The following is a 12,211-nucleotide window of genomic DNA, read 5'->3' on the forward strand; positions in this document are numbered from 1 at the left end:
ACTGGTATAAAATAGTGGAGACTTGAAACGACTACTGCAGGTTAAAGGAGAAAGCGCCAAAGCAAGATTACAGTTGAACATCAATAAGACCAAAGTAAGGTCTACTGATGAATTATCAGTTTTGAAGTTTACAATGAGGAAACTGAAATTGTTCAAGATTTTCTCTTCCTTGGCTCAATAATCAAGCAAAACGGAGACTGCAGTGAATAAATCAGAAGAAGATTGAGACATGGAAGACCAGCTGTGAGGGAACTAGAAAGGATCCTTTAAGATAAAGATGTCTCTCTGGGGATCCAGATCAAGATAATCCACACTATGCTATTCCCATTCCTGTGTATGGATGTAAAATGTGAACAGTGAGGAATGCTGAAAGAAGGAAAATTGACTCATTTGAAATGTGGTGCTAGAGGAGAGTTCTGCAGATACCATGGACAGCCAAAAAAGACAAATAAGTAGGCTTTAGATCAAACGAAGACCGAATTCTCCCTGGGGCAAAAATGACAAAAATGAGCGTATTGTACTGTGGCCATATCCCGAGAAGACAAGACTCTCTGGAAAAGACAATAATGCTAGGCCAATAATGAAACTGCTGCTAAGGAGGCAAACACAAAATGCTGGCAGGTCCCAAGCCAAGCATCTTCCTAGGATGAGGGCAAGTATTTTCAAATAGGAGAATTGGCCCCATTGCAACTGGTGGGACTCACTTCTGAATGAACATGCATGATTAGGGTGGGGAAAACATCTCCCTGTACATCCACACTCCCAGATTTCTCTTCTTCCATTATGACCATATATGGCCCTCAAAGGGCTTCAAAACTGCCTGTGTAAATAAGGCTGAGCCTCTCCCCACAGTCACAATGAAGGCCAGCCCCCCCTCCCAAACTCACAATGCCACCTGGCCTCCTAGGTCATAATCCCACTGCCTATAAAAAGGCCACATTTCCTGAGCCAAGTTGAGGAAGCAAAAGCCCTCGAAAGAGTGGTTATATCCTCCACTGTCTCTCACTAAGGAGGCAGAATCCCTCTCTGATATGAGAGGCTCTCTCTCCCCTTTTAGAGGCAACGTCCTTTTCCTTCCCTCCCTTTCTCTCTAAATCTCTCCCCCCCTTTCTCCCCACATCCCTTCCCTCCTCTTCCCCCTCCCCCCTGTATCCATTCCCTGCTTTCCTCTCAAAATCCATCCCCCATTTCTCCCCACATCCCTTTCTGTCTTCCCTCCCCCCCTCCCCAAAAGAAGAAGCATCCAGAGGATGAAGTGCAGAGGCCAGCCAATGGCAGAAGGACTAGGAGCGCCTCATTGTCTCCGCTGGAGCTCCAGCTTCAAGGTGATTATGACATTTTCAGGCGGGTGGCCATGTTGGCCGTGACTCTGAGGAAAGGAGGTTGACTCTTAAAGCTGGGACCCTGAACACCTTGTTTGTCTTTCAGGCACCACCAGATGCGGATTTTGCAAGACCACGATGGAGAGGAACATGGAAAAGATGAAGGCGACCAGAGTTGTCCTACTTCAGAGAGGTCCATTGTTCTCCCTGAGGTGACACTCACTCAGATGTGAGCCCCCTCAGGGACAACAATGGCCCAAAGAGGCCTGATGAGGTAAGGTCAGGCCCACCTTAAAAGGCCCCCCCCCACCACATTAACCAGACAGTGCAGGCTTAGCTGGTTGCCTGAATGGGAGCCGAGAAGGAATTTTTCCCTGTTGCCCCAAATTGGCTGTGGGAGCAGCAGGTTTTTTGCCTTCTCTGCACTGCCTTCATTGTATGCCGCACCGGCCCTCTTGGCTGGCAAGTCAGGGCTTTCCTACGCATCATACTGTCTCCAGGTTCGCCCCAGAAACAGTATCATGTGTCGCTAAGCCCAGGTGGGTGTGTTTAGGCCTTACTCTCCAAAGATTTTAATCTTCATTCAATAAAGTTGAATGATTTAACTGTATATATTTGTGTCATGTCTTTATTTCATATCTGGGAAGTCAGTCTCTTCTGTCATGTGGGGACACAGCTGAAATCCTAAGTAGGAATAAAGGGTTTCCTCCAGTCTTAAAGTTAGTAAAGGTTTAGCAGGTTCTTATCATTGATGGAAACCCCTCCTTAATTCCCTGGCTACACAACCAATGATCAGGCTGGCTTGTGAACAGAACACACATGAAGCTGTCTTACACGGAATCAGACCCTCGCTCCATCACAAGTCAGCATTGTCTACTCAGATGGGAAGTGGCTCTCCAGGTCCTCAGGGAGAGGTTGTCCAATCATGGTCCTTTCAGCTGGAGATGCCAGGGATTGAACCTGGGACTTTCTGCATGCAAAGTAGAGGCTGTTCCACTGAGCCACAACCCCTCCCCAAAATCCTGCCTTCATCTTCAGCTGCCTTGGGGTCCTGGCCAATTCCCTCTCTATCAGTGCTGGTAGTCTACTTTACTCCTGCCTACCTATTTAGTGTCTAACCTATCAAATGCCCAGGAGTTTCTATTATGACCCAACCTTGACTCATAATGGGAAGCAAGTGAACAAAGACCTTTTCTGGCCAATTTGAAAGGAGTCCTCTTCCCAAACATTCCTGATTGGCTCCTGAAAGGAAATGGGCTAATTCTGCTGTATGACACAATGGGTGGGTGGGTGGGTGGAGTGCAGCTGCCAAACAAAATGGCAACCAGAAGTGGGGCTGAGTGAAATAGACGCTCCTTTGGTCTGCAGGTATTGACTGGGCAGAGCCACTCGGAAGCCTCTTGTTCCATCAGCAATGGGGACAAAAGCCCACCCTAGCTTGGGCAACCAGAAATATCATAATAACGAACAAGGTATTGATCTGCCTTAGAACGACTTCACTGTGGCTCACAATAGTTTACATTTTGGATTATATTGTCACATTTTAAAAGCTGCCTTTGGAATTTTATTCTCATCTCTCAACATGCTCAAAGGCAGTGCCAGTTTATATGAAAACAATAAAATGAATAATTAAAAACTGAATCACAAATAATATAATAGTATATACAGTGTTCATTTAAATTTATTGTATTTATACCCTGTCTTTTCTCCCCAATGGGGACTGAAAGCTGCTTATAGCATTTTTCCCTTCTCTAGTTTATCCTCACAACAACTCTGTGAGGTAGGTTAGGCTGAGAATGTTTGACTGGTCCAAGGACACCCCACAAGCATCCGTGGAAGAGTGGAGATTCAAACCTGAGACTCCCAGATTATGGTACCACACTCTAACCACTATACACGACTTGCTTATGGTAAATGACTATCATCACACTAGTAAATGATTATATTTAATCAATAGAGTATGCTTAATGAATTTAGATTAGTTTTAGTTAAAATATCTACAATGCCATAGCTTGTCAAAATTGCCACGATAGGTGAAGACCAAAATATCACCCACATATTTAGATGACAACAATTTGTCATCTAAATATGTGTCTATTAAAATCGATGGCCGCTTCCCCACGTCTTAAAAATAGCGCCCCACTCACAGCTTGATGGTGCAATGAAAACGGAATCACCACTGCGTGCATCTGGGTGACATCAGAAATTGCGCAAAGAAGCCGCCAGCGATCCATGAGTGGGGCGCTATTTTTAAGCTATGGAGAAACTGTCTTAGGAGAACACAGGGCATTGTGAGTTTGGGGAGGGTGGCTGGCCTTCATTGTGACGGGGAGAGGCTGGACCTTATTTACATAGATTTAAAGCCCGCTAAAGGCCATACATGGTCAAAATGGGAGCAGTGAAACCTGGGTGTGTGGCGAGAGAGGGAGATGTTTGCCCTTCATCACAATCTCATGCAATTTAATTTAATTTATTAGATTTGTATTCCGCCCTCAGGACAGCAGGCTCAGGGCGGATCACAATTTACACACGAAGTTAAAATTACATCAGGTAGTTCATACTATTTAAGACCATAAATTAAAAACTGAAGTCTCTGCACATTCCCCCTTCCAAATGTTTCCAAAGTTGATAGGTGGGGAAGGAGTCTCCCCTTGCAAGGATCCAATTGGCAGGGAGACAATGCCATTTCCCACATAGGGTCAAGGGGGGAAAATGCAGTCATGCGCATTGTGCCTCTTCCTTCCTGCCAACAGAGTTAAATAATAACGTAATGGCGCTCTCCCCTTGGGATCCAATTGGTGAATTCCCTTAAGGAAAACAAGATGCTTCCCTGCGAGGCAAGCCCAGTACCTGCCTGCCTGTTGCTGCTGCTATAAGGTGTGAACCAAATCGAAACACACAAACTTTTTGCTGGGAGGGACTTGTTGCTATTTAGTTTCCCAGATTGGGTTCAGCATTCCAGAAGCTGCTTTAAACAACAACAACAAAAAAAACCAGCCGTTTCCAGGTAGATTTCCAGCTTGTTCATTTATTTTGGCACAACCGTAGTTCCCGTGGCCTGTTTCTGCACACCCAGAATGGCACAGGGGCGTTTGTACCCTGCGCTGCACATCATAACAAAATTGTGCCCAGACTGCAAACTAGTTTCCCTGCCCCAGCCCGGTGCTGGGTGTGTATTATTTCTAATGGCATATTTATGTGCTAAGTAGTTTGTCAGCCGCTGAAGATTCCATTAACCTTTCTTTTGTGGAAAGTATCATCCAAAATAGGAAGGGAAGATGAGGAGGAGGGATTGTGGCTGCAGTCACCAGCTTTTGATCCAAGGCATGCCATGGCTATGAAATGACATGTTTTGAGTAATTCTATAAATGTTTTCACGCTGGAATGAGCTCACCCGCGATAGTAACTTCCTTGCGTTTTCAGCCAAGATACTTGATTAAAAGGCCAGTTCTTACCCAATTTTTCACACTAATGCAACATGCTGAATTATTTCCATTGTTAAGGGCTTGGCACTTGTTTCTTGCAGGAGAAAGGTCTTAACCAGCTATATAGCATCTCTATGGTGAAAGGAACAGGGAAGCCCTTTTCTTCTGCAGTGGCTTGATGGTTGCCCTGAGATCATCAGTTCTCAGAAGCTAAGCAGGGATGGGGGGGGGGACCACCAAGGAAGATTTTGCAGAGGAAGGCAATGACCAACCACCTCTGCTTCTCACTTGCTTTGAAAGCCCCTTGCTGGGGTCACCAAAAGTCGATTGTGACTTGATGGCACATGCACATAAACAGCATCTGTGTATTCTCCTGTAATACATCTTTCTTCCTCCTTCAGGTCTTGATTTATCACATGGGAAGGAAAATGGCAGGGCATAGCCTGAGCTTGTCAGATCTCAGAAGCTAAGCAGAGTGGGTCCTGGTCGGAATTTGGATGGAAGACTACTAGGGACGGTTGGGGTGCTCTGCAGTGGAAGGCAATAGGAAACCACCTATGTTTCTCCCTTGCCTTGAAAGCCCTTTACTAGGGTCACCATACGTCGGTTGTGACTTGATGGCACAACCACAGACTTCTAGTGGTTCTAATTGGACACTGAACCTGCCTTATACCAAGTCAGGCCACTATTCCACATGCCCAGTATAATCTATTCAGGGGGTGCTGTTGATTGACAGCCAGTGTGGTTTAACAGTTATATTAAGAATGGGTGGAAGTAGATTCCAACCCCCACTAGCCATGAGATTTACCAGATGACTTTGGGGCAGTCATTCTCCCTCAGCCTAACCTAACTCATGGGATTATTGAGGCAGATGGGGGCAAACAATGTAGGTCACCCTGAGTTCCTCAAAAGAAGGGCAGGGTCGAAAGGCACAGGATACATAAATCAAGGGGCTTTGGCATTAAGAGCATCAATTTTACCACTCCAATTTGCCCCATCTCCAAACATGGTGGAGTGGTTAGAATGTCAGACTCGGATCTGGGAAAATGAGGTTCGATTCCCTGCTCTGCCATGGAAACTTGCTGGGTGACTTTGGGCCCATCAAACACTCAACCACACCTACCTCACAGGGTTGTTGTGAGGATAAAGTGGAAAAGAGAATGATGTAAACCACTTTGGCTCCCCATTGGGAAAAAGGCAGGACACAAATAAAGTAAATAAATAAATTTGGCATCATATCAGCACTACCTACTGTAACTGACTGCAGCTCTCTTAGGCAGACCCTCTTATCTGAGAAGGTCTCTTACCTGAGACCTACATGAAAACCATGTAAGCTGCCACCCACCTGGGGTCCCTGCTTTATCTCACAGCCAAACTACGATCATATGTGATGCTTATCCATACTCGTTGCCTACCAGTCCTGTGTTCTGGCACCCATTAAGTTGCTTTATTTATTTTATTTAAGTCATTTATCCCCCTTTCTCACTGAGACTCAAGGCAGATTACACGGTATGAGATTAGTACAATCAGTATCAAGTACATGTCAATACGATATCAAGGATATTTCCATAAACAATGTCATAGAGTAAATAGATACAAGTTTAAAAGACATAGTATTAGCAAGAATCCAACACAGAGTAGAAAAAATAATGAAACACAACATAATCAATTCTAAGACTAACATTAGACGACATGGAGCACAGGTGGTATATAGGAGTACATATTTAAAGCAACAGATAATATGTAAGGCAATATAGTGATGAAGTCTATGGTCCCTAACTCATTAGCGAAGCATCTGAGACCCCATCCCTGCAAAACAGCCCTCCCATTAGAGAGAATCAGGAACGACTGTATTGTCCTTCCTTCCCTAATTCACTTTGGCTCCACTTACCAGACGGTCTTTGGGTTCTGGTTGTCTATTTGGTTGTTAGAACTGACTCCTTTTTTACTTTCCCCACTCTGAAGCAGATGTTCCTGCCAAAATCCAAGTTTGCCTGCCTTGGCTGAGCAGCCTCAAGTAGCGTGTCTCTTGTTGTGGTTTTACAGTTCTTTTTGTGTCCCACCCTGAGAAGCGATTATATTTCTGGCTTTTTAGCTAGAATGGTTATCTATTAACCACCTGGCTTTTTAGCCTAGCCCAGAAATTTGATAAGGGAAAAGTAGGAGCCCACTTTTTCTTTGTATGAAACAGCACTGGAGGCTAAGTAATTCTCAAAAGAAACAGCAACTTTATTGAACAGGCAGGGATGGACTACGGGCAGTCATGAAATGAAATTGCTGAGGTAAGATTTGTTGGTAGAACAGAATACTTCAAAAGTCATAGACAAAATAGTTTACTTGAGGCTTAGTTTCAGTTTTTACAATCATTAAGAGTGACAGGTGTTTTGTCTAATACCTTGGATAAAGCAACAATGTTTCTCCACAGATTTCCCTTTACTACTCAGGTTTCCAGATGTTAGTTCAACAGTGTTTTCCCTTTACAAAAGACCCCGGGTCCCCCTTACAGCCAAATCTCCTTCTAGAGAGTAGGCAGGAATTATTCCTCTTCACCTAAGAAGACATAACACTATTTGCTTTGCTGAATTGGGAGTCTCCACTCACTACCCACTCACTCTGCCAAAAAGACACTCCCAGTTCTAGCTTGGTTGTGTAAATGGGTTTCAACTTGTGCTGGCTTTGATACTTGAAACCGTTAACGAAAAGTCTTCCTTAAGACAATATTGTTACAGTTAGGACAAACATTTTCCCTTCCTTCACTTCAGAGGGGAACTTGTCTGACCCTCGTCAGACTCTCTCACACTTAACTCTTAACTGCTAACCAACTCAAAATCCTGTCAGCACCCTCATCCCGAAGCTGATTCTGACTAGCCAATCAGAGAGAGGGGAGAGCAGCCTGTCAATCAAGCTCTCATTCCAGGCAGTTATTGAATCCTTCCCTTCCATCTTTGAGTGCTGCATTGTGGAAAACTTTAACTTGCATTCTGTCACAGTTGTCTACTTGGTTATCTATAAACACTTCCAGGCCAGGTCTAGCCTACTGCCATACTCTGGGTCTTCTTGATGCGGCTTTTATTGCTTTCCTACCTAAGAATGGCATTTAAACTCTGTTCCTTCCTACAGGAACCTGCTTGCTCTTCCTGAGACAGTAACCGTCATGCAGGATCCCACAATAATCTCTCTTTCTTATCCTTCCATCTCAGTCTCAGGGTGTTTTAGTAAGCTGGAGGTTTCTTCTGAATTCCACCTCATGTTATTGCAAGCCAACATGAGCGCATGTGAATGGGAAAAAATGGTGCAAGAATCCGTATGCTATCTTCAGTTGCCCAGTTGATTTGGGAAGCTTTGCTCCCCTTCTCGCTGACAGGTCCACATGTGTAGTTTTTCGTCTAATAGTTGGTCCCTTCCTGTGGAATAATGTGCAGAAGAAAGAGTGGTGGGCTCCCTCCCTGGCTGTTTGTAGGGGGCGCTTTTGATTGTTTTTGACCTTTTGAATTTTTTTTAGTGCTATCTTGGATTCATTTTGTGGGACTCTCTCCCCTCTACCCCAATTTAGCAGCTGTTTTTTGCAGGCAGTTATATCGTTTAATTGGATTTTGTGATTTAAGATTGAGATGTTATGAACCCAGGGCTTTTTTTATGGGAAAAGAAGTGGTGGAACTCAGTGGGTTGCCCTTGGAGAAAATGGTCACATGGCTGGTGGCCCCGCCCCCTGATCTCCAGACAGAGGGGAGTTCAGATTGCCCTCCATGCTGCAGCGTGGAGGGCAATCTAAACTCCCCTCTGTCTGGAGATCAGGGGGCGGGGCCACCAGCCCTGTGACCATTTTCAAGAGGTTCTGGAACTCCTTTCCCCCGTGTTCCAGCTGAAAAAAAGCCCTGTAGGAACCACCTGGAAGGGTGGACTGTACATTTAAAAGTAAATAAAGAAAAACAAGATGTCTCCTAAATATTACTAAATAATTTATAAACCAAAAAGGGACTCAGCACATACCCAGAATCCATCACCACACATGCACTTTTCCTGGCTTTCACAGATAACATCAATATGGAAAGGATTCCTTGAGGATCAGAAGTTTTAAAGCCACTGACAGGAGTTGATTATCTTTTTCCGATGTGTTTTTTCCTCTCCGGATGATTCAAGCAGCTTTAATAAGAGAAAGGAGCTTGTCTCCTTGAGACAGGAAACTAACTGCTTTTTTGTGCCTGCTGTCATTAATTTGGGATCACTGAGCCATCCATTAAGACCTTAAATCACTCCAGTCAATTTTGAATGGGAAGTAGCATCCCAAAGGAGCTGTGATTAAACCACCAAGCCATCCAGACTGTCGCAGAACGTCAGGATTTAACGAGTCCATCGCTGGCAAGAATTTGGCATTCCTGATCGATTGACAAGTGCTCTGGGTTCGGAGGTAAAAGGATGTTAATTGTGAGGCATTAGAAAGTGCAGGTTAATTCATTGTAGGGACAATGTGAGGCTTCTAGTATTTCAAGAACTTTACCATCTTGCACTCTAAAAAAGAGTATTTATTTGATTGGTAAGGACACAAAGGGATTGAGCCAGAGACCTCAAGGTTTCAGTTCCCATCTTGGGGGTCTCACGATCAAGGTGGGGCACATTTTTTGTTGAATGGTGTTTATTTGTACTTTTAAAGTGATACTTTCCTTGGCAGCTGTGTTAGGGACTGGAAAAAAACCAGGGCAAAATATTATAAATACATAAAGAGCACCATAAGTCTCTTGCTGCACGTGCAAATTATGGGTTGGGAAATCCAATATGTTGCCCCATGTTGCTAATCACATACTTGATTCTCTCCAAATTGAGGCCTATAAGCATTGTTTCCTCAACAAGTACTTAAGCTATATAAGCGTAGGAATTCCTGGAACCAGCAGGAAATGAATCACAACTGCTTTCAGATCCCATAACAAGTCTCCTTTAATTCCCTTTTTGAAACACAGATTCCTATTAAAATATGCCTAACAATAAAAATGACCGAGGAGTTCAGATGACAAACGCAAGCACAACCAAGTCAGATCCTACCGAGCGCCACATAGAAATGACTCTTCAAACTTCCCTTTTGCAAAGCTTGAAAATCTTGTGGTCAGAGTTCAGACCATTGAAGAAGTTCACAGAACTACAGTCATTTCTGTTTTGAGGTAGCTACTGCTTTCTGGTACTTTATAAATAAATTCGAATGCACAAATATCTGCCAATACAATGGTGGCCCTTGTGTGACATCTTTAGCCAACATCCTCACTTCAGTGTTGTGACGGAAACTAAAACTAAATGACTGACTTGAGGCTTCTATTCCCCTTGTTAATTCCCGAATAGAGTGAGGGACATTCTCTCCAAACTACAAAGGACGCACCTGGACCAAAAGGCCCTGTTTGATGTGGGCAAGAGGCAGAGAGAGCAATTCTAAGATGTTTCCCCAACTACCCTTCCCCGACTCCTCCATCTCTTTGTCTCATCAATGCCATCATCTTGTCCTGATAGACAATCTCAGGTGTGCTTCTCCACAGACAACAATTGCCCTGAGATTGTATCAGGCCTCCAGAACCTATAATAAGGAATTCTTTCTGCCTCGTCTGGACTCATTTCTTGGTTTGGTTGGAGTGGACATACAACCTCTCCCCCAGTAACTTGGAGATGATGTTAGTGAGGGAAGGAGCCATTTTCTCCTGCCCACCCCCCACCCCGGTCCTATGTCAAGTATGGTGGCCAAATTCTGTCCCTGGCCTATAATCTCTCAGTATTAAAATACTGACATATGTATATTTACATACATTGACACAGATATATATGTAAACAATGAACACATTCATGTGTATCACTATATAAATGAGTACCATGAGCTGCTAAGATTTCCCTCTGTAAGTCGTCATTCCAGACCACAGCTGGTGTATTTCAACTTCATGGAGTGGCAGATTCCTCAAACGGATGATGCAGGAAAGAAAAAAAGTATTATCAAGTCTTATTAATAATCAAAAGAACCCAGTCTCTGGTTGGTTGGGCTGATCCAGTCACACAAAGAGGATACAAAGAGGTTCATTGAAGTTTCAGCACCATATTCTGATATGCTTTCCTTTCGTGGTCCCACGAGTGGTGCTTGGTGACGTATTCCTTTGCCCTGGTCACAATCTCTCTTTGCAAAGATGGGTCACTTATCAGAGTTTTGGACAGCTGAATGAACTCCTGAAAAGATAAAGTGACTTCTAAAAAAAATGCTCTTTGTTTATTTAAACCATTTACACGCTCTTCAGATATCTGCAGGAGGCAGCTAACAAAATAAATAAAAACCAACGGTTGGTTGGATCCAGGCAGCTTTGCTGCTGGTGAAAAAGCGGGGGGAGGGAGTCCCCCTTTGACCACCAAAAAGGCTACGCTGGGTATTAAGAGACCTGCATGGACAAAAGCTGTAAAAGGTAAGGGAATGTGCTCGATTGAACAAAAAAGCTGGCATGATCCAACCTAATAAATAGTAAAATATTTAAAAATGCATTGATAAGACAATTAGAAAAGAAGTCAGTAAAGCTTTGTTTCCCAATACTAAAACTAATTGGTGGGTTAAAACTTACAGTGTAAAACAATCTTATGCATAAAATCAGACCAGGGTAGAGATTCCAGGTCCCCGGTGGGACAGAGGATCCCCTGCTCCCACCCTCTCCCACCTCTCACCTGGCCAGCGGTGGGGGGTGGCACGGGAATGGGTCTCCTGGGCTCACCCCAAGAGTGCTCCTGCACTCCCACACCTGTGCGATTACATCACTTCTGGGAAGTGATGTCATTGTGCAGGTGGGGGAGCATGTGCACACTTTGTGTATGAGGAGCAAAGACAAGGTGAGTACCACCACCACTACACACACACCCCAGGACAGGAAGTCAAACCCAGAGCGGGGAATGTTCAGCATGCTGATATCTGAGTGTGAGATCTCTAATTCAGTCCACGTTACAGAGGGGCCCATAGACGCAGAGCAGCTGATTTTGCTTGGAGCCGCATGTTGCTTGGAAACTTTCCCTGCAAGGTAGCAGGAAACCGTAACAGCTTGCGTTGTACACAGCCCTTTCATTAGTGGTTTCCATTCCTTCATGGCCCCCATGTGCTTATTATATATCAAGTACAGTATCTTAGACTTAAATCAGGATGAACAGACAACAAAAAACACTGAAGTGTTTATCCAGCCTGCCAGTTGCAAAAAGCAAAGCCGTGGCTGAATTTCTTGAGAACAGTCAACGCTAGATAAAAAATATGACCGCGTTGTCATTTTACAGCACAGAAGCGCATGATGGCTGAGGATGAACTTTCGAATCCAACTGGTCTCCAGACAAAGACGGACGGAATCTGGCAGTTTGATTTGGGCTCAGCTCGGCATGAGTTCGAGAGGTAATGAGGTGGCCTCTCCAGCTAATTGCAGTGCCTCTGCTAGATGGAGAACAGCTCTCCACAGACGCCGTTGGTGCTACAAA

The 12,211-nt window shown here is 44.3% G+C and overlaps 1 protein-coding gene across 1 annotated transcript in view; it reads right to left on the reverse strand.

Annotated features, from left to right (window-relative positions):
• Nucleotides 1-9,668: 9,668 nt before the first annotated feature.
• Nucleotides 9,669-12,211, reverse strand: part of GLT1D1 (glycosyltransferase 1 domain containing 1) — a 67,556-nt gene continuing 65,013 nt past the window's right edge. Inside the window, exon 12 of the mRNA XM_054996677.1 lies at nt 9,669-10,939. Within this exon, the coding sequence (XP_054852652.1) occupies nt 10,793-10,939 (147 nt within the window). The 3' untranslated portion in view covers nt 9,669-10,792. The remainder of the gene's footprint in view (nt 10,940-12,211) is intronic.

The sequence above is a fragment of the Eublepharis macularius genome, chromosome 13 (assembly GCF_028583425.1).
Source record: "Eublepharis macularius isolate TG4126 chromosome 13, MPM_Emac_v1.0, whole genome shotgun sequence".
NCBI classification, from domain to species: Eukaryota; Metazoa; Chordata; class Lepidosauria; order Squamata; family Eublepharidae; genus Eublepharis; species Eublepharis macularius.